Below are 22,649 nucleotides of genomic sequence, written 5' to 3'. Positions count from 1 at the left end.
TATACATTGTAGCACAAACTGGAATGCATCCAAAGTGGGCTTCCCATGTGTGAAGAAATCCCATTAACCAGGGCACTCGGAGGCAGAATATACATTCAGGAGTCATCTAGTTTCCCCCAAAGCCAGACTGAGCCTAAACCTTCCTTAGGACCTTGAAGGGCAGTTTTAGGAATTTTAAGGCAAACAAGAGAAGGGAGAAGGACGAAAGCAAGAAAGGAGGGTGAGGTCTCCAAGCTCCTGCTCTGGAGCCAGACCACCTCCTTCCCCAGGGACAGAGTCCCTCTCCTCCTTTAGAAACCTGACTTTGCCACCAGGTAACTTATGTTGACCAGACCTTCTTCCCCCATTATCCTTCTTGCAGAAACTCAAGCCAGAAGGACACAGGAACCTCAAACTTAGATCACAGCTTCCAGAAGCCTCTGAGAACAAAAAGGATTCCAGTGGCCATACCTCGCTTTCTTTTAAAACTGAATCTCTGAGATCATTACTGATCCAGCGTCATTTTGCTCTGGTCCTACAATCACCCTCTCCTCAGGTGTGCTTCCTAAGCCCACTGGGACAGGGCAAACCTACAGTGTTTTCCCAGAGAATCAGTTTTCCTTGGAGATTTGGGGAAAATTATTTGAAAGTATTACTGCTATATTAAGACAAACATGTCTTTCACTAAAAAGGGAGATTTTGAAAAAACTTTGCTGAGCCCTTATAATCTACACCCTCAGCCTCCCAAGGGTACATCTTTTACTCCCCTGATACCATTAAGGAAAATTCCCTGGAAAATTTAGAAAAGTATTTTTGCTAGTTGGAAGAACTCACTTGTAGACAAAGGTTACTTTTGGCGAATGAAGGACAATGGAGGGGAATTTCAAGGTTTATACTACACAGTTTTGAATCCTTTCCCTCTGTAACAAGAAACAAGATAAAAAGAAAAACCTAATACAAAAAATAAATACATGTGGTTTCTGGGGGGGGGGGGAAATCCCAGAGTGCTACTGAATGATGGGTGGCCTACAGCCTCACAGAGTAGCAGGCACGTTCTGGGACCTCCTCCCTGTACCCATGCCCTCCCCGCCCCCCCAGCCCCGAGTCTAAGGGAAGGAAGGCACATATTTACCTGTTTATGAGATCATTCAGGTAAAGGGGACCATTGGGGAATTCTGGGAAGAAGGTGCAGAAAAAACAGAGCTTTTGGAGTCAGAGACTGTGCCATAGTTGTGAAACCTCAGGCAAGTCATGCTCTAGACCTCAGTTTCCTCATCTTGAATATGGCTTTAACACTGTCTTCAGGGTACTGTGAGGATGATATGAGTCAAGGTATATAACACACCTGGTGTATTCTGGGTACTCAAAAAATATCACTCCTTTCCTATCCCCAGTGCAGTGTAGAGAAAAAAAAATCTTTTAAAACATTGGTGGGAGCGGGAAATGATAAGAGGGGTGGCTAGGGACAAAAGGCTAGGGACAAAAGGACAAACCAGGGTACCAATTATAAACCGAAATCCACTCAGCAAGTGTGGCCACAGGTGCAGTGGAAAGCAGGCCTCTCTGAACCACAAATCCAATCTGCCGTGGGGGCTGGAGGCAGCATTGGGGCTCAGCCTTCAGACCACGTGATTACATAGGAAGAGAGGGAGGCAGAGAGGCCTCTTCAACCTAGTGTTTAAAGACACACAGCAGGGTAAGCATTTCAGTTATTTTTAGTTAAAGAAAAACAGCCTTTTCCAAGGGTGACAAAGTGAACTGCAGGTCAGAAGGAAGCAAGGTGTGGGCTGCTCAAAGCACTTGCTCCAAAATCTGGAGGCAAGGAAAAAAGGCCCTCCCAAGAATTCAAGGGTGACTGGCCGGCAGAGGGATGACTTTGATGACTTTGGTCACTGGGCTGGTCTAAGTAGGCTCTAAGGTGATTTCCACCTGCCAGTTGGTTGACATGATTAACATTATTATTCTTGGGGGCTATTAAATTAAGGAATGAGGCAGGGAGCCAAGAGAGTGGCTTATTCAGTTGGATTCTGAATCACAATCAGGAAATAGTCTTTATCTGCAAAAGAGAAAAATGAAAAAATAAATCACTAAATCATTAAATCATTACATTATATAAAAGGGGAGGGGAACAATAAAAAGCATCAATGCTCAGGCTACCTCCAACTGTTGGGAAAACAGAAGATGAACTTGCAAGTTTCCCAAAGGGGCTTCTACAGTGTGGCTGCTGGGAAAGTGGAGCCCCTCCCACCCGGCAGCTATAGCCTGCAGCACATCCTCCTTTCTCATCCTCATGGTAACACAGGGTACCAACAGGGAGGTAAGACTATCATTCCCGTTTTCTGGGTAGGAAAACTCGGGTTCAGAGAATTTAAATGAATTGCCTCCCGCAGTGGTTCTCAAACTAGAGTGCACCTGAATTACCTAGAGGGCTGGGCTCAAAGCAAACACTACTGGGCCCCACCCCTAGCCCTCTGGATTCAGGTCTGGAGTGGAGCCCAAGAATTTGCATTTTTTAAATTAAGTTTTTATTTTTAAATTTGTATTTATTTCTTTAAAGTTTATTTATTTACTTACTTACCTCTCACTACACCCCACTTGGGGCTCAAACTCATAGCCCCGAGATCAAGAGTCACATGCTCCTCTTACTGAGCCAACCAGGCACCTCTAATGAAGTTTTTAATTTTAATTCCAGTATAGTTAAAAGAATTTGCATTCTTAACAAGTTTCCAGGTAATTCTGATGCTGCAGGTTCTGGGACAACCACTAGGTTAAGGTTGCTCTTCATTTTATTTTATAAGAAATTGGCGAAGCAGGGCATTTCAACTTTGTCCACTTAAACCACAAACATTTATCAAGGCTTCCATGTGCCCAGTCCTGGGCCAAATGCTTCTCATATGGTACCTCAATAAATACTCTATGAGACAGACACTAGTGTTTTCCACTTCACGGAGGCTCAGAGGGTTAAATGACTTGCCCAAGCCAAGGCAAAAACGCCCGGTGGGGTAGCTAGCTGGGTTTGCACGCTTCTGGTCTGCCCTCTGCTGAAGAGGGGAAAAATGGCAGGACCTTGGCCTTGCCAGCTTTGTGTGCTGATTCAAACCTAAAGTTTGCTTCTTCCCATGACAACAGGCTGTTGCAGATAATAAGAAACAGATTTTATAAGACTAAGAGTTTCATGGCTAAGCAATCTGTAGAAGTTAACATCACTTACAAATAAAAACAGAAATAATTAACAAGCCACCAACAGAAACGGACACAATTAGCAATATTAGTGTCTCTTCTTCCAAACATCAAGCTCTAAATTCAATAATATCACTCCAAGTACTTTGTGGGAAGCAGAGTGTTAAAGTTTGATTATGCTGCATTAACTTGGCCTTAATATTAGTGAGGTTAATAAATGAAAACCAAAAGTCTGTCTTAAAACGTCTTTTCCCACAGGCTATTCTGCGCCAGGATGGGGTGAAATTTGGCCCACGTACGAAGGACCAAACTGTCTGAAACTACCTGTTGCTAGTTGTGGTCTGGGAAACAGCTTCTCAGTTTGATCAACCAGAAAGATTAGGTAGGAAGAAAGGGTCAGTGGACTTCCTTCCTGGGCAGGGCTCTTCCACATTGTTCCCACGGTGTGGGGTGCTAATTATAGTCCCAGAAGGACTCACCTCAACATGCAGCAGCTAGGCCTGTTCTATGCTGGGGGTCATCCCCGTGGGGCTTGTGCTCTGCGGAAATTCTAAGGCAATCTAGTCCTAATGCTTCAGAGGCTCTGGTCAGTGGCTCCTGCCCACAAGAATTCTGGCACCAAAATCCAATATACATATATAGTTTTGCCATATCAAAGTGGGTGAGTCAAGGTGTCAAATTATTGGTTTTCATCTTAAATACCATGTCCCACAGACAATCCTGACCCCATCCCCACTGCTCACCCTACCTCTTACTTCCACAGTGCAGTGTCAGCAATGGAGGGAGATTTAGGGAATCATTTATATACTTACTCATCAACTATCTGTTAAATGCTTACTATGTGCTTACAGATCTCTGTCGTCTTGGAACGGTCTAGGCGGGGAGACAGACTTAAAAATGCAGATAAGCAGGCTTGTTGGCTAAATGAAAAAGGCAAGATGGAGTGTTGCCAGCAGCAGGATGGCATGTGTGAGGGCCCAGGGAGAGAAGCTGAAGTCTCTTGAAGCTCTGAAAGGCAGCAGGGTGACTGGAGAAGTGGTGAGGGTGTTCAGAAAGAACACTCACTGTGTTGAAGGCAACCTCAAAAAGTCACACGGCTCCCCAGTGTAAGAGAATGTGTGCATGTGGCACTGTGAGAATGTGAGTGTGAGACAGAGTGAGTGAGCAAGAATGACAGGGCGTGAAGGCCCTCCCTGCAGGCCTCTGTGTGTCGCTCAGGAAGAGCCCAGCCATTCCATCTTCACCGCCACTGACAAAGCTAAGGGGCTTCTGGGCCCACAAACTCCAAGGAGAACTTCTAACTTGGGAGTTGCCAACCCTGGACTCAAGCACCAACCACACCCATGAACTGTGAATGCCTGTGGGTCCTCAAGGGCAAGCTGGAGATGCCTTTGCTGTTGAGCTGAGAATGGATGGTCAAGAACTTCCAGATGACTCTACCATTCCAGAGGAGACGTTCTTGGAAGCTTTAAGTTAAGAGAAACTGTCCATGGAGAATCTAATTTGGGAACCACATCATTTGTCCTTGCCTCACAATGTGTGCCTTCCTGTGGGCACAAAGTCTGCTCTGACATGCAGGGTCAACAGAGGGACCATTCCCAGCCTAACTTTTAGGGAAGTAGAAGTTTGTGTAGCTACACAACATGAAGTCGAATCTTGAGGGATTTGAGCTCAAATAATACTGAAAATATTCTTTCTACCCCCACCCCCCAAAGCCAACCCACTCAATCAGATAGGGGTGTCTCAGGAGACCAGAGCAGGATAGTACCTTACTAGACACTTTATAGACATGGAAATAGTAGTTCAGAGATATTCCATGACTTAAGGTCACACTCAAAAGAGATAAAGCTGGGAAAACATGTTTTGTCTGCTGCAATCTGGTTTTCCTCAGAGAACCTGAGGCATCATAATGGGTTAGTAGGTGATGTATCAAATAGTGATTAAACTGATAAACATCATACAGCATGTTTTTGGAATAAATGCCTCTGAATTATCCTATGTTCTTCTCTGCGACCAACCTGCTCTGTCCCTACCCCTCTAGGGAGTGTCCAAAGGAGACTGTGAGCCCCTGTGACTGGGTCAATGGTTCTCCCCTTTATATCCTTCTAAGCAGCCAGACTGGGCCACAACAGGCCTGAAAACCAACACTGCCCTGCTATTGGGGTGGGTGACCCACCAAATTATCTCAGAATTCTGCAGCCACCTTCCTCATCATCTGTGTTGCCAAGCCCAAGGACATTCAGCATCCACAGCCTCCATACTACCCTCCTTCATCCAGGCCCTAATCACAATCATATCACCCCCTGCTTTTTAAAAACCGTCACAGGGTCAAGTCCACAGAGCTTAGTTTGGTGTCTGATGCCTCTTCGAAAATGGACCAAACATCTCACCTCTCATTCCTTCCTACACATATTCTGATGAACTAGACGAGCTGCACTGCAGCCCACCTGCATCATCACATGCACACTTAACTATGTGGCACAGCCAAAAAGAGAGAGGGAAGAACAGAAGTAATAACACAAAAATAGTCCTGGACAATTAATCTGTCCACCACTCCAGTCTGTAAATGTGAGTGAGGTGATGCAGGCCAGGACAGGTGGCCCTGTTGTTCCCTCCAGTGGTCCCAGTCCTTGTGGGCTCCTCCCAGGAGGTGAATTTCATCATCCTGTGAATGATCCTAAGACCTAAAGACAGGCATAGTTTGTACTACACAGCTCTTAAACGCAGGCCAAGCACTGCACGAGAAACAAAAGCAGCGATCTGTTCCAACACTGGAGGAAAAGCTGGCCATACACGGTCCAGAGAGACAGGACTGTACTTTAGAAGTGGGCAATTTAACATTTTTTTCAAGGATAAAATGACCATACGATATTTTTGTCTTGTGCTGTGGTTTCAAATCACTGAGTTCTTTTTCCTTCAAACATAGCTTTCCCATCCCTCCAACTTGCTTACACTCTTTCAGCTCAAATGTCCCCTCTTCTGGGGAGACCTAATCACACCTTCCTTTATGTTCTGTGAGACCACGATTCCCCTCTGTGGCCTACACTCTAGTACAGGGTCTGGCCTAGAATCACAGCTAATAAGTATTTGTTGGGGATGCCAGTCAGAGACTGGCTAGGCAGTGAGGCAATCAACTCTGTACCTTCAATTCTTCAGGCCTTGCAGTGGCACCTATGGGGACATCAATGTGCCAAGCCTTCCTGATAAGCTACCCAGAATATGCTGGGACAGTCTGCTCCCAAGTGGGAATGTGGAAGACCTCTTACCTGGTGCAACCATAATTTCATTTTTCTTGGAGCGAATTCGAAGGAAAGTGAGGTCATTCTGGGGGTCGATTTCACGCACGGTGCTCCGGGCCTTCAAGATGAAGTTGTGCATAAGGTTGGCATACTGTGTGGTGGTGGGAGTGTCCATGGTGCTCTTGATGGGAATGCCTGAGGGGAGAGCAGAGACTGAGTGGAAGTTGGAGCCCCTTTCTGCCCAGCTCCCAACCCCACACCTTTAATTCAAGAGTACTGGACTAGCAGTTAACAATCAATGCCACGATTTACTGAGGGCTTGACAGGCACAGTGCTGAGCACTTCAAGCATGGCAGCACCAGTCCCGGGAATTACTTTGGGGGTGGAATCACCATCTTCACTCGCCAACGAGGCAACAGAAGCTTTGAGCCTTCACACAGCACAGAAGCAGTAGGACTAGGATTCAAATGCAGGCCTGTTGGCTCCACTGCTGGGCTCCTTCCACAGGGCCACACTATCTCAACTGGCTTCCAGCAATAAAAGGAGAGACTATCATTCAAAATACTTAGAACCTGAACAAAAAGGACAGCTCTTGTGAATTTGTAAATACAGAAAAGTAGGAAGAAGAAAAAAAGGTCAGCCTATGCCAAGACATTATCATCACTAGCGCTTTGCTCCAGTTCCCACTGAGGCACGCTTAGGGCCCAACTGTAAACACATGTCTATACACATGATTAAATTAAAGCGTGTTTTTCTGTCTGCATATACACTTATAAACAGCATTGCTACTGCTTTCAAAGAGCCCACAAATGGCCATTCCACAGAATTAACCATTCCTCTATTGTTGGTACACAGGCTGCATTTTTTTACTTAATTACTGTGCAGTGAACACCACTGTGTATCAAAGCCTTTTCTGTTTGGAAGATTGTTTCCTCGAAATGAATTATTACATGGACCTCCCTTATTGGTCAGTGCCTATCATCATGGAGGTGAAAAATGGGGCTCAGATTGAGCCACCTCAGGACACAACTGAATCATCAGGTGCCTATGAATCACCATGACATATCAGCAGAAGGTTCCATTGAGGAAGGCTTAAGTGCCCATAGCTGACAGGCATTTGTGATGAATGTGGCACAAATGGCTCCTCACACGTAAGTAGCTAGATTTGGGGGCCCATGACCCTGCTGGTCTGGCCCATAAGTGACCAGCTTAAGGACTGGCCAAAGGCAATTACCCTCAGGCCTACTCACAGGTGGCAAGAAACTGGCCCAATCTTGTCTTCCTAGGGCACAGGAACAGGAGAGTGAGCAGAAGGGGACATAACGGCAAGAGAAGCAGCTAAGTCAGAGAGGCTGTTTTGAGCCAAATGAAGTCATGAGGACAGACTGTAGTGATCACTTGCCTTTAAGGGACAAGAGGACTAGGTCACTAGGGCTGCTACTGGGTTCTGGATAGGGATAATGTGCCCACCAAGGCCCCATGAGGCCTCACTCCACAGCAGAATCTTCCTAAGGATGGCAGTATGAGCAGCTGAGGTGATGACTGAGTAGGAACTCAGAAATCTGATGACCTGGACTTATACCCTGGCTCTATCCCTTCATGGCTATGTGGACTTATACAAGTGATTTAACCTCTCAAGCCTCCATTTCTTCATCTGTAAAATAATGCTTGTGCTGTGAGGATTAAATATGGCTAATTCTTTAAGAATGTTTAGAAAGATTACGAATGTAATGTTGGCTTGTTATCAACATCACTACACAATAAATTCCATCCCCCAGGTAACTTGAGGAGCCAGTATCAAGGCCTGGCGAAGTCCGGATGAGCAAAACTCTTTTTTTTTTTTTTTAAAGATTTTATTTATTTATTTGACAGAGACAGCCAGAGAGAGAGGGAACACAAGCAGGGGGAGTGGGAGAGGAAGAAGCAGGCTCATAGCGGAGGAGCCCGATGTGGGACTCGATCCCGGAACGCCGGGATCACGCCCTGAGCCGAAGGCAGACGCTTAACGACTGCGCTACCCAGGCGCCCCATGGATGAGCAAAACTCTTAACCTTCTCTTCTTATATGCCACAAGGCAGTCTTCTCTCAGGTCCCTCTGCCTGGAACTTTCTTTCTTTCCCCCATTCTCGCATAATTCCCATTGATCCCTCAGGTGTCCATTTTCTGGTGATCTAACAACCTCCATATGTGGTCAATGCCCCCCTTCTACCATCCCACACAATTTTCCTTTAGAGCCATTTCTTCTGGAGTTTGATATCACACATTATGGAAGTGACCAGGACCAGGTCTGATTTGCTCATCATTGTCCTTAAAGAGAGTTCACTAAGCACTTACTGCAGATGATAAATGAGTGCTCTCAAGGACTCCTTCAGCAGTTCAAATACTGTCATGAGTTTGATCACATTTCTACTAAGTGAGAGGTGTATAAAGGAGACAAGAAACCAACCACTTGTTGGCTCACTTTCAAAACAAAAGAAAACATAGAGGTAGTGAGGAGGCGGGACAGGGACCAAAACTGGGGAGAATTTCAAATAAGGGTAAGAGATCAAGTCCAGATTCACATGATGTCAGAGCTGGGGACACCACAAAGACAGCTGAATGATTAGGTCATCTACTCCAAGCTTCTGCCTTCACAAATGGGGACTGTGCAGCCTGCAGAAGTAGCTGGTCACATGGAAGCACAATTTCTAACTTGTGGCTCAGATCTGTCAAGACCAAGGTTGTATAGCCAGGTCCTCCCACCAAACCCAGCTTCATCAATCGACAATAAAAAACATTAATAATATTTAACAGAGGCAGCAGTCCCCTGCCTTATCTGTGGCTTCACTTTCCATGGTTTCAGTTACCCGCATCGACTCTGGTCTGGAAGCAGATGATCCTCCTGATCAGGTGAGTAGTAGACTAATGTTGCCTCACAATGCCTATGTCATTCCCCTGACTTCGGTTCATCACGGAGGCAATTTTATGATCTCACATCATCACAAGAAGGGTGAATACCATATAAAAAGATATTTTGAAAGACCACATTCACATAACTTTTATTACAGTATACTGTCGTAATTGTTTTATTAGTAGTTATTGTTGTTAATCTCTTATTGTGCCTTATTTATAAATTTAACTTTATCATAAGTATGTACATAAAGGAAAAACCACAGTATATGCAGTGTTGGGTACTATCCTGGTTTCAGGCATTCACTGGGGGTTTTGGAATGTATCCCCTGTGGATAAGGGGGGACTACTGTATTTATTATGCACCAACTAAGTGTTGACATTGTTCTAGGTGCTGGGGATATAGCAGTGAACCCAAGAAACAAATCTCTGCCCTCGTGAGGCTTACACATTTGAGTCTCTTATGTTGCCCCATGTGGGTAGCAGCAGAAGATTGCAGGGGTCTGAAGAGGTACAAATGGAGTGGAATATTCCTTAAGTTCTCGGTAATTCTACTTAAATTCACACTTTTACTATGCAACATCATTTAAATTTGGCCAAGGTAAAGAGATCAAAGTGCAGTGGCAGGTGGTTGGTAAGGGACTGGGATAATGGTGTGTCATTAGTTCAGGGGCAAAAGCAATCACTTTAGGCTGCAGTGGTCTGGAAAGGCATCATGCAGGAAAAGGCAGCTGAGTTGAATCACAGGGGCAGGAAAGCCCTAGAGGGGATAATAGGAATCCCTAACTAATCATCCTAAATGGAAGCTTCCAGAGAGCTTAAAGGCCCTATACAGTATGAGTTCTGACCACCTCCATCCACAGCTGGGTGATCTTAAACAGGTCACCTAATTTCTCTCAGCTTTGGGTTCCTCATCTGAAAAACGGGCAATACCCCTGCCTTCCAGGGTCACGGTGTGAAATGTAAATGAGAGACTAAAGTGGGAGGTCTGTAGATGGGACACAAATTAAAAATAAATGAATACACGCAATAATTTTAGCATTTATATGGCAGTTACCATACATCAGGCACTGTTCTAAAAGCTTCCCTTAAAGGAAGGTAGTATAATTATCCACATTTTATAGATGAGGAAACTGGAACAGAGGGGTTAAGTGATTAGTCTAAGATCACACAGCTGATAAAAATTAAGTAGAGCCAGGATTCAAACCTAGGCAGTCCCGGGGCGCCTGGGTGGCACAGCGGTTAAGCGTCTGCCTTCGGCTCAGGGCGTGATCCTGGTGTTATGGGATCGAGCCCCACATCAGGCTCCTCTGCTATGAGCCTGCTTCTTCCTCTCCCGCTCCCCCTGCTTGTGTTCCCTCTCTCGCTGGCTGTCTCTATCCTGTCGAATAAATAAATAAAATCTTAAAAAAAAAAAAAAAAAAAAAAACCTAGGCAGTCTGGTTCCACATTTTATATTCTTAGTCACTGGGCAATACTGCCACATTAGTATATGAAAAAGAAGTGCTCATTAGTATCCAAAAGGTAAGCAGTTGGTGCTATATTCTCCCAATGAAAAAGCTCAAGCTTCGGGGCAGTTTTAAGGCAAAACTGAAGGCTGTGGCTTGCAAATACTGATGGATGCCTACTACCTCCCCATTTGGGAAACACCCCCGGGAGCCGTTCCTTCCCCATTTGGGGTCAAAAAAATGTCCAGTCTGAGAAGACAGTCTCTCTGGGAGATATGCAAATAGTCTTTCAGATCTTGGAGTAAGAAGCAGCCAAAAGAGATTACCCGGATCAACCACTCCACTTATGGCAGCAAAGGTCTGAAGAAGGGAAGAGGAAGCCTCAGGTCCTCCAGCTGAGCAGTGGCAGACCTGAGCTGGAACCTGTTCCTGCCTCCACAGTGTTCTGAGGGCACCCAACCTGCTGCCTGCTTTGACAAAGCTGGGGAGCACGCACTATGCGCTACCTAGTTCTGGGCTGGCCAGGGTCTGACAACTTGGAAAATAACATTCTAACTAAGGACATGCCACTTCTACTTCTTCACCCCTGATGACTTTCATTCTGCTCTATTTAAGTAGGCATTACTTAATGCCTTTCTAATTCTGGGAGAATTCTGCCCTTCAAAAAACAAGGGCTAGAATGACAACACATACACACAGAGCTCTCAAGGAATCTCAAACAAATCAGAGTTGACTAAATGCACTCCTCTAGAGAATGGGGGAGCCCAGCTGGGTGACCCTGGGCATGGCCTGGGCCACAGACCAGCAGCTACTCTCTGTTCCTTCACAGTACAGTGTGGGAGAGAGAGCACAAGTGCATTCAGACAGACTTGGCATGAAATCTTGGTTCTCCAATGGCAGGCAAACCAATTAAATTTCCAGACTCTGTTTTCTCCACTGCAAAATGGAGACAACAGGGTTGCTTTAGGGAATAAATGAAACAATATGTTTGTAAAGCACTGGCCTATGGCCTGGCACAGAACAGGTGTCCGATAAATGTTAGTCCTTTTCTTCACCATGTCTATTGCAGTTTGGGAAAATTAGTATCTGTACTCTTCTTGTTGTTGAAAAAAATGCTATAGAAAAGGAGGGAGGGATGCTTGGGTGGCTCAGGATTCTCTCCCCCTCTCCCTCTGTCCCTCCCCGCCCCCAAAAGGAGGGAAAAGCTATTGGCATTAAGAAGTTGACCAGAGTATCATCTAGCAAAAAAGCAGAAACAGGGGCACCTGGCTGGCTCAGTGTGCAGATTGTGCAACTCAGTGTGGTCTGAGTCCCACACTGGGGTAGAGTTTACTTAAAAAAAAACGTAGAAACCATATAAATGGTGGATGGCTGATAAACATTGCAGTGGAAGTTAAAAAATTTGCTTACGTAAATCATAGAAGAAAAAGAGCCAAAAAACAAGCTCATGAGTAAACATATGCAAAAGAGTAACAATTATAATAATTATGACCAAGAGAAGATGTACCTGGGCAAGGGCTAGAAAAGCATGGCATAGTAAAAAGTATGATCTGTGAGGGCAGTGGGACTGAGTGAATTTTTCCTTTTTTAAACTCTGGAATACCAATAATAGTCCTAGGACACTGGAAGTGCTTAAAAAGGGTAAAAATCAGATCCTGTACATGAAGGGGCTTAGTAAACAGTTAAGTGTCATGCTGTGTTTGGGCTGTTTTCTCGGGGCCTGCCTGTGAGCAGGTCATGGCGCAAGGGAGGGCGTACCTTCTGTGTTCACCACGATGATGCCCTGTACTCCCTTCTGGCTCTGAAGTCGCTTCAGTGTCTCCTCCACCTCTGCCTGCCAGAGAAAACAAGACCCAGGTTAGGAGGGGCCAGTAAGACTGGACTGACTCCCTCATACTCCTGGCAGATTAATCACACATCTGTCTTCCAATAACAAACAAGTAACACCCAGGCATATGGCACCTCCTCAAAGCTCCCCAGGTCTGTTTGGAGTGGTCCCTAGGGCATCCCCAGGGCTTAACCCATCTGCTCACAAACCCCAGCATGGGGCGGGGCTACTGGCTCTTTGCCCACTAGGCACTATTACCCCTCCCTGCTTAGCTAATTTGGAGCAGAATATAAATACCATTCTTGGCAGTATATCCATGACTCACGTATTTGGGACACCTGGAGGACCAGACTCTGATGATTTGAAAAAACCCAAACAGTGGTATCTAACAGGAAGGAGCCTAAGTTGTCATTTGTGGCCCAAACAGCACAAATGAAAATATTCCAAAGGAAGAAAAATGACTCCATGAGGATAAACTTAGCGACTTAGTAAGCTACTATCTGAGACAGAGTGACACATGGCACACAGGCACAGAAAATGTGCCTGGGGAAGGGGCTCATTAATCCTGATTCTCCAGAAACTGGCACATGGCATTTGGGTCCTCACCCTATCATGCCAGGGCTTCTATATTATCACTCCCATCTCTTTTACCCTTCCTTCAACTCTCCAGCTCCATGGCCATACCTCCCTACCTCCACATCTTTTATATCCTAACAAGGAAATCCAATAAATTCTTCTAGGCCATCTAAGACATTACCTCTTCCATGAAGCTTTTACTGATCCCCAACTCTGGAGTCTTTGCCCACTTCTGACTCCCCAAACTCTTGACTGTACCTCTCTAGGAATGCATCAGGTACTGGATTACTTAGAGTTTCTACAATGCTCTGCAGAATAGGTGCTCAATAAACAGCTGCTTAACTGAACTAGGCCTATCTCTGTGGATGGAAACTGGCCTTAAAGTGTGCTTGTTCTTAGGAGGCCCCTTCCAGACCAGTCCAGAATCCAGGCAGAAGCTACTCCAAGGCTGAGTCAGACTATGTTAAAAACAGATGCCATCCACCTAAAGAAAGTGGTTCCCGACCCACAAGGGCTAATGAGTTGGCCTGGAGGGGAGGAGCTTCTAAACAGTGATGGAGAGAGCACAATGAATTACTGTTTTTCTAGTAGGAACAAGGCTGACAATCCAGTCACTACCACCCACTCCCCAATGATACAAGAATACTCAAATGCTAGAGAGAAGAGCAAACAAGTTCCTCCTACGAGATGGCAAATAGCCTGACACCTCATAAATCTGGAGCCTGAGTAAAAGGACAGGGCTAGCTCTGTAGACATGAGTACAATACAATGGTCATGCATGTATGAGGTCATAATTCATTCAAGACTTTCACTGAACTCCTATTAAGTGCTATTCTGGAGAGGAGGGGTAAAGTACAATAGTGGTCAATATTACACAGGACTCAATCTGACCTGGTAACTTTCCTGAAACTCATCCTAAGGAAATAACTTAAAAGAAGACTACAGCAAGATGTTTGCTGCTGTGACATCTGCAGTTGCAAAAAACAGAAAGAGCCAAAAATGCCCAATAATTAGGAATAAAGCCAAATAAATTACAGAATGTCCGTTCATAGGAAAATAATACACACATTAAATGGTAATCAGAATATTTATATCACCACAAAAAGTTTATAACATTAAGTGAAAACAGCTGTGCAAAAATAAAGTGCCTGATGAGAGCAACCACATGAAAACAAGCAAGCTAGGACTCTGAAAAAAAGAAAAGCCACATTGAGAGCAGGGAATTACAGGTAAGGTCTTCTTTTCTTTTCTTTTTTTTTTTAAACAAGCCTCTTTTTACCCCATTATATTGTTTCTATTTAACAACATTTTTGGGGGTGCCTGGGTGGCTCAGGTGATTAAGCATCCGACTCTTGGTTTCAGCTCAGGTCATGATCTCAAGGTCATGGGACTGAGCCCCAAGTCAGGCTCCGTACTCAGTGAGGAGTCTGCTTGAGATTTCCCGCCCTCCCCCAACTCGTGCTCTCTCTAAAATAAATAAGCTTAAAAACAACAACAACAACAACAACAACAACCACCCACCAAACCCAAACATTTTTTTAACCCTTCTCTGTGTATCCAAGAAAGAGATTTCTAATATGGGGACGTAGGGCTCTGACATGCTCAACATTGACAGCTCAGTCAATGTGCAATCAACCTAGGGAAGGGAAAGAAAGCTAAAATCAAAGATGTCAGAATAGAGGTCTCAAATATCCCCTGGAGGGTGGAAAGTGGGACTGAAATTAAAAAGATGAATACTTTATAACTGCTATTCATTTCAGTCCTACTTCAGGTATATGGGTACCTTCTATGTCCCAGACATTGTTTTAGGCCTGGGGATGCTATGATGAACAAAATCTAACAAAAGCCTTTGCTCTCATGAAGCTGACATAAGGGGAGAGGCAGACATTAAAAAACAAATAAACAACAAAAAACCCAAGTAAAATAGAATGTCAGATACAGTAGGGAAGGGGGCTCTGGAATGCAGGAGCTGATGGCAATTTTTTTTTTTTTAAGATTTTATTTATTTGAGAGAGAGAGAGAGAGAGAGAGAGAGCACAAGTTGGGGAAAGGGCAGAGGGAGAAGCAGACTCCACGCTGAGCAGAAACCTGATGTGGGGTTCGATCCCAGGACCCTGAGCCCATGACCTGAGCTGAAGGCAGATGCCCAACTGAGCCACCCAGGCAGGCAATTTTAAGTAAGGTGGTCAGAGAAGGCCTCACTAAGGTGATAGCTGAGTAGAGATCTGAATGAAGAAAATGAGGGAGCTAATGTGGTTTTCTAAGGGGAGTGTTCCAGACAGCATGAAGAGCAAGTACAAGAGTCGGAGGTAGCATGTTCCAGGGCTCAAAGGAGCCAGTGTGGCTGAAGTGCAGTGAGCAGCAGGTGGCCAGATGAGAGAGGTAGTCAGGGTCAGATTAGATTTCCGTGGGTTTGGTAGACCACAGCAATGACTTTGGTTTTTAATGGGGATGATATGGGGAGCCACTAGCTGGTTTTGAGGTGAGGAATGACAAGATCTGATGTTTCAAAACAATGGCTCTGGTTGCTATGTGGAGAACAGACTGCAGGGGGTAAGCACAGCCTGTCTGAGCCTGAGTCTTGATGTGTGCTGCTCCCTCTGAAGGAAGCAACCTTCTCTCCCTCACTCACTGCTTGATATAACTAACTCCCAACTCTTTGGATTCAGCTCACGAGCCTTTGGTGGGAGACCTTCTCCCCTCTTCTGTCCCTCTTCTGGGTACCCCTGCACCCTGCCTTCACAGCACTTACCACAGTGGGATAACTATCTGTGCTCCTCTACACCCAAAGCACCCCAGGAACAAGGACCTCAACTTTATAGTCCCACTACCTGGCACAGTATAGATTCAGTAAATACTTAAGGAACAAATAAAAAGCATTTCTACGACCATGTTTTACAACCATGTTTTACTTTTCAAGTATAGGAGGGGGGACATGGCCTTACAGTACCCAGGGAAAACAAAAGCTAGGGTTTAGGTGATCCTACATTTAATGAGAACCCATGACCAAGACCTGGCTGCTTAAAGAAAACACACGCCAAGAAAGAGAGGACATACACTTATACGTTAACCTGCTCAGTACCTGCTACAGATCAGATACTGCGATGAATGTTTTCAGACATCTCTCATCTGAACCTTCCATGTTAGTAGGATCTCCATTTTATAATGAGGAAACAGAGATCCAGAAAGAAGTTTTGCCCAAGGACACATAGCAGGTCAAGAGAAGAGCTGAATATGCCACTGACCACAACTGATGAGGTCCTTGCCTGCAGGCAGCTCACATTCTGGTGAAGAGACATTCTTTTTTTTTTTTTTTAAGATTTTCATTTATTTAATTGAGAGAGAATGAGGACAAATGAGAGAGAGAGAGAGCAGAAGCAGAGGGGCAGAGGGAGAGGGAGGAGCAGGCTCCCTATAGGGAGCCCAATGTGGGGATTGATCCCAGGAATCATGACCTGAGCTGAAGGCAGGTGCTTAACTGATTGAACCATCCAGGTGCCCCAGGATTTTTTTTTTTTTTTTTCATGGCTGATGGTGAAGAGACATTCAAAAAACAAGTAACCAAGATTCCTGCAGGGTACAGGAACAGGGCTGGGGGCAGGGAAATATACTTTGGCTAGCGTGGTCTGGAACACCTGAGGATGTACTCTTTAAGCGAAGAACTAAATGATGAGAAAGGAAAGCACTCCAGGCAAAGGACTGAAAGCAAAGGCAGTGAAATGGAAACAAGTTTGGCATGTTTAAAGAACAGAGGGGGCTAGTATTGCCAATATTTTTTGATTCTTTGCTAATTTGATAGGCAAAAATCATACAAGAGAAAGTCAACTCATCTTTAAGAATTATCAGTGAAGTTGAAATGAAACTTATTGCCTGTTTACAACTCTCATTTTTGAGTCTTTCGATTTTTCCTCATATCTATTGATTTTCAAAAACTTTTGTATGTTAGAAATATTTGACTTTTGTCTAGTATATAGTTAAATAAAATAAAAATATTTTTCTGTAAGACTAGAGAATAAGAATAGTCTTTTCCAACATGATCCCAACCAGTAGGATGAAGCTAGGCCTGGGTGAGTTGGGGATCATGAGGTCTAGAGGGGTCTTTAGGAGACAGCAGGGCACCAGCTACCTATCTGGGTTCAGGAGAAACTGCTTAAAACAAACCTCAAGTTCAGCCCTGAAAGAGTGAAGAAGAAAAACTAATGTTGCCAAAAAGCCACAAGCAGCAACAGGGACATTTACAGATAGGAAAGGACAGTCCTAGGCAGGCATCCAAGTCATGCCAGCTCTAGATCAGAGTTTGTTGTTCCTGCAGAGCTATCCAACTGGTATCAGAAATATCTGAGTGGATATGCAGTCCCCCAGGGTTGGCTCACATCTCCAACTTCCTGTCCTGCTCCTAGAGAGAGCCCAACTGGTATCCTCCACATCCTGGGTTGTAAGTACTACTAACATGGGTGTCTGCATCAGGCAAGAAACAAGCCTTCTGGGTTCTTTAGTTCCCAGGTGCATGTTGTTGACAGACAGAAAAACAAGTAGCAGTAAAACTCCAGGATTATTTACTGGTTCAGCATAAGAGGAATAACAATCAGAAGCAAATGATTCACAAAGAAACTGACCAATCTGACTGCTAAGCATAAACATTATGATTTGTATAAAACAAAAATGAAACAAAAGGACAAAAAAATCTGCATCTAATATAACAAAAGAGTAATTCCAAAACATCACACAAAATGATCAAGAAAAATAAAGTCAAGGGGCGCCATGGTGACTCAGTCGGTTAAGCATCTGCCTTCAGCTCAGGTCATGATCCCAGGGTCCTGGGATAAAGCCCTGCATCGGGCTCCCTGCTCAGAGGGGAGTCTGCTTCTCTCTCTACCCTTCCTTCCTATTCATGATCTCTCTCTCTCACCTTCTCTCTCTCAAATAAATAAAATCTTTAAAAAAAAGAAAGAAAAACAAAGTCTAAAAATTAACTAAGTGGGCAAAAAGGATACTAGTAGAAAATATACCTAAGAGAAATTACAAACATATAGAAAAATATTCACTGTTTCCTGAAAAACAGGAAACATTTTATTTCATTCCAAAATAATGAAAAATTGTACCAATTATTAAGTATCTTTTTAAATCTAGCAGTTATGGCAAAACTGGTACAAAGGCAATTCGACCTTTTGGGAAAGCTACAGGACAACACTACTGCAAGACCCATAAGTTTTGGTCCCTTGGCCTCAGAAGTTCTCTTCCTGAGAATTTCTCCTAAGGAAATAATCTAGTAATTTTTTAAAAAAAGAAAATTCCACACATACAATAGTACTCATCACAGCATTATCCCAACTAATGAAGAACTAGAAGCAACCCAAATGTACACCAGCGGGAATGGTTTCGCAAATTATGGCACAGCTATTTTACCATTATGTAGTCACTAAAAATAACTGATCACAAAGATGATGTTAACAACAAGGTTAAATTAAATCTCTTTGGACATTAAAACAAACACAAGAGAAGTAGAATGTACATCTTGAAAAATAGGCACATGTGAACCAAGAGGAAGGAGAACATACAAAGATGAAAATAGTTGTGTGGTGAAGTAAAACTAGATAGAATTATGATTTTTTTTTTAAAGATTTTATTTATTTATTTGACAGAGAGAGATAGCCAGTGAGAGAGGGAACACAAGCAGGGGGGGTGGGAGAGGAAGAAGCAGGCTCCCAGTGGAGGAGCCTGATGCGGGGCTGGATCCCATAATGCCGGGATCACACCCTGAGCCGAAAGCAGACGCTTAACGACTGAGCCACCCAGGCGCCCCATGGATGATTTTTATATCACCATTCTGAAGGGCAATTTGGCAGTTGCTACCAAGCTATAAAATATGCATGCCAGAAGTAACACTTCTAGGAATCTATTGTATATCCTACATAGACACTAGCATAAGCACACACACATACACAAAAAAACCAACAACAGTTACTGCAGGGGCACCTGGGTGACTCAGTAAAGCGTCAGACTCTTGATTTCAGCTCAGGTCATAATCTCAGGGTCCTGGGATGGAGACCCGAGTCCAGCTCTGTGCTCAGTGGGGAGTCTGCTTGAGAATTCTCTCTCCCTCTGCCCCTCACCCACTTGCATTCTCTCTCTCAAATAAATAAATCTTTAAAAAAAAGCCAACAGTTACTGCAGCATTGTCCAGAGTGAAAAACTGTAAATCACCTAAATGTATTTACAGCAGTGGAATATTATACAGTCTTTAAAAAGAATTAAGATTTGTATACATTGCCATGGAAAAATGTTTGGTATTTTTAAGTGAACAGAATGAGCTTTAGAAAGAGGTATCTCTTTCTATATATAGCCTAAGTAAACTTAATATGTAGAAACATAAACGTTCCAGTTTCATGCAATAAATAGCTTATATGTAAATGTGCTTATGCACTAATCAAATTTAGGAGGAAACACACCCAACTGCCAACTGTCATTTACCATAGGGGAGTAACATGGGGACCACATGCACATTCTACATTACATACTTTGAAACTGCTTGAATTGCTTAAACTGTGCATCTAAATATGTTCTGCTTTTATGAGTATAAACACAGTAGCATGGTACAGGTTGCAGTAAGCTACCATTTGTGTCAGAAAAGGAGGGAGCATATACATGCCTGTATTTGCATGTAGATATATAAGAAACTAACTTTCAACTCTGGAGACTGAGGCTGGGGATCAGGGCTGAGTGGGAGATTTATTTTTCAGTTAGATTGTTTCAGATTATTTTTTCTGTGTGCAGGTATTATCTGTTAAAAATTCATTTTTCTTTTACAGTTTAAAAAGTGTTGTGAAAGATGAGGTTACATATGTCCGAAGTATTATTACATGTTTTTAGTGATGTAAACACATTCTTTATGCTGTAATAATAAATGAAAAAAGCAGAGTCCACAACTGTACGTTCAATAAGAGCTAAACTATATTAAGCGAAAACGGAGGACAGAAAGCCTAGAATATGTCTTCTAACGAAAAGCGCTTGCCTCTAGGTCATGGCACTGTTCCTTTTTCCTTTGCCATTTTTCCTGTGGACTTCATATTTTTAAATAAGATTTCTGATTTCACATTTTAGAAGTCTTCAAGTAATCTACAAGTCGGGAGGATAAAAACCACGAGAAAACAAACCTACAAAAGCATAAAGAGCCAACAGTTCCTGCCAGCAAGGCTTTGGGATGTCCAAGGGTGGACCCCGCCGATTTCTAATTCATGCACCAAGTTCTAGACGCTCGAAAGAACCACACGGACAGAAAGGCGTCAGTCAAGCTTCTAGGGTTCAAACCTACCTCCGCCATTTCCTGAGGCAAGGTATTTAATTTCACTCGGCTTTAGACTCCAAGTATGTTAAATAGGGATAATGGTCGCACCTATCTCACAGAGCTGTGGTGAGGAGAGCCAACATACGGAAAGCGCTTAGCAACGCCTGACACAAATTAAGCTTCCAGGAAACATTATCATTGTTATCGCGCAACTAGGCCCGGGACGCTAGGATGCAAGGGCCTGTTGGCTGGCCTCCCCATCTCCGTCAGACCCTCGCCAAGGCCCGAGCTCCTGCTTCCGGTCAAGGGTCAGCGGGATACGGTGGCCCCGCCTCGGTCCCCTCGGTCCCCTCAGTCCGGGTCTGGAGGCCCGCGCTGCCCGGGTTCCGCCCTCCAGTCAGCTCGGGCCCAGCCCCGCCCAGCCCCGCGGATTCCCAGCCCAGGACTCTGGGACGCCTCCCGAGGATGGAAAGCCAGGCGTAGGGTGGTGGGCGGCCGCGCTCGGCCACCTTCCGGCCGCCAGCCACAAGCTGCAGGCCGACACTCACCATCTCCAAACGAAAGGGTAGCTCCGCGACGCCGGCACTCCGTCTAGTCCCGGTCCGCTTCCGCGCCTGCGCACAGCACCCTGTCAAAACGGACAGCTCTGGTAGCCTATCAGGAGCCAGCGTGGGACGGGTGGATAGGCGGGTCTTAACTCCCCCAGGGCTTGTAGGGAATTTACCAGGCGCTGTCCGCAAGTGAAAAGCAGAGGAGCGCTTTCAGCTACGGAAAATTCACAACTCCTGTGCCGGAAGATGCTGGTTAATGGTGTCAGAAGAGGATTTCAACTCTCAACCGAGGTCTGAGCTGGCTCTGGAAACCGTGGGTGGACGGTGGTAGGCTGAGACCCCCTTTGCGCCCTGGTTAAGGCAAAGTGAGGCGCGGTGCCAAAATGCACAGAAGGCAAAGTCGGGTAGTGCGACTGGAGTCACGCGTCTCTGGAGTCTCCAGAGCGACCCCCTTGGGAATATTCCAGGCAGGTTCTCAGATGGAGTGGTCAGCCTGGAAGTATGCAGGTTTAGGACTCCCAGTTCAGCCCCACCCTGGGTTACCTTGGAGAAACCACTTAACATCTCTGCTCCCTCATTTTCTGACCTTTAAAAGGGGGGAGCCTTCTTCGCAAAGCCCTACGTTGTCCTATCTTGTTTTTTTGCCTTTGTTAGAAAACAAAATTCGATGGAATAAATTTGAAGATCTAATTGACTTTATTACACGACTCATGAGTCGGGTAGCATCCCATCTCTACACAAAGACTTTTACAGTCAAGAGAGGGCATTAAAAAAGAAAGCAATTTATCAGCAAGGAACGAATTATTTAGGCCCTTACGAGGGGAGAGGAACGGATCTGTCAGTAAATTTACTAGTATTGACCAGAAAATTCCATGTTGACTGTTTCAAGGTTACATTCCTGGGGAGGTTGCTCAGTTCAGCACAGATAATCTAACTCCAATTTTTTATTCCACTGTAGCCTCTCTTAATTAGGGAAGGATGTGGTGCTCCTTCCAGGGGGGTCTGGATGTTAAGAGGATCGAATAGTGACTTTACAGTGAGAAAACTGGGCAGACACCATCTTAATCAGAGGATCAAGGTTAACATTACTAGTAATGGAATATAAACGTTTAGGCAGGCAGGTTTTGGAGTCACAGACCAGAATTCCAGTTTGCACTCTTGCCACTGAATAGCCTCAAGTTAATCACTTTGAACCTCCATTTTATTATCTGTAAAATAGAATTAATCATTTGAAAATGGCCAGGAAGACCAAATGACAGTTTCACGTGGCATATCTAACAATGTTTGGGACATAGTAATAAATGTTGATAGTGTCCTGGGACTAAATGAATACAGGTGTGGTATTGGTTGCTAGGATGGGGAAGACAAACAGAAGAGCAGGTGGGAATTAGAAATGAGGAAAAATAACAGTATGAGTGTTTTCAGTGATCCATAGGTATGACTGCAAATTCTCAAGGTCCTGTCCTGTGGGGTGCCTTGAGGAAACCCTCCTGCCCACAGCAGCTCTGCTTAATGGGAACCTGTTAAAAGGGACAAACACTGACCTTCTGAGGTCTCCAATGAAGACCCTCCTCTCCTTGTCAAACAGCAAGATACCCTAGAATCCTCTCTGCAAATGTCACTGTTAGTTCAGCATTAAAAACAAAACCAAAAAACAGAACAAAACAAATCCCC

At 44.5% G+C, this 22,649-nt stretch overlaps 1 protein-coding gene across 2 annotated transcripts; it reads right to left on the bottom strand.

Moving 5' to 3' along the window:
• Positions 1-1,676: 1,676 nt before the first annotated feature.
• Positions 1,677-21,077, bottom strand: DYNLRB1 (dynein light chain roadblock-type 1). Of its 2 annotated transcripts, none has more exons than XM_008698179.2 (4): positions 20,973-21,077; positions 12,494-12,569; positions 6,426-6,593; positions 1,677-2,035 (listed from the first exon to the last, which is right to left on the bottom strand). In XM_008698179.2, the coding sequence occupies exons 1-4, from the start codon at positions 20,973-20,975 to the stop codon at positions 1,992-1,994; spliced, it is 291 nt and encodes a 96-aa protein (XP_008696401.1). In that variant the 5' UTR covers positions 20,976-21,077; the 3' UTR covers positions 1,677-1,991. The 2 variants fall into 2 exon arrangements, with proteins under 2 accessions (XP_008696401.1, XP_008696400.1); XM_008698178.2 differs by lacking the exon at positions 20,973-21,077 and adding an exon at positions 20,452-20,475.
• Between the last annotated feature and the right edge of the window lie 1,572 nt (positions 21,078-22,649).

This window comes from Ursus maritimus, unplaced genomic scaffold (assembly GCF_017311325.1).
Source record: "Ursus maritimus isolate PB19 unplaced genomic scaffold, ASM1731132v1 scaffold_22, whole genome shotgun sequence".
Taxonomy (NCBI): Eukaryota; Metazoa; Chordata; class Mammalia; order Carnivora; family Ursidae; genus Ursus; species Ursus maritimus.
This window is presented reverse-complemented; position numbering and strand designations above follow the sequence as displayed.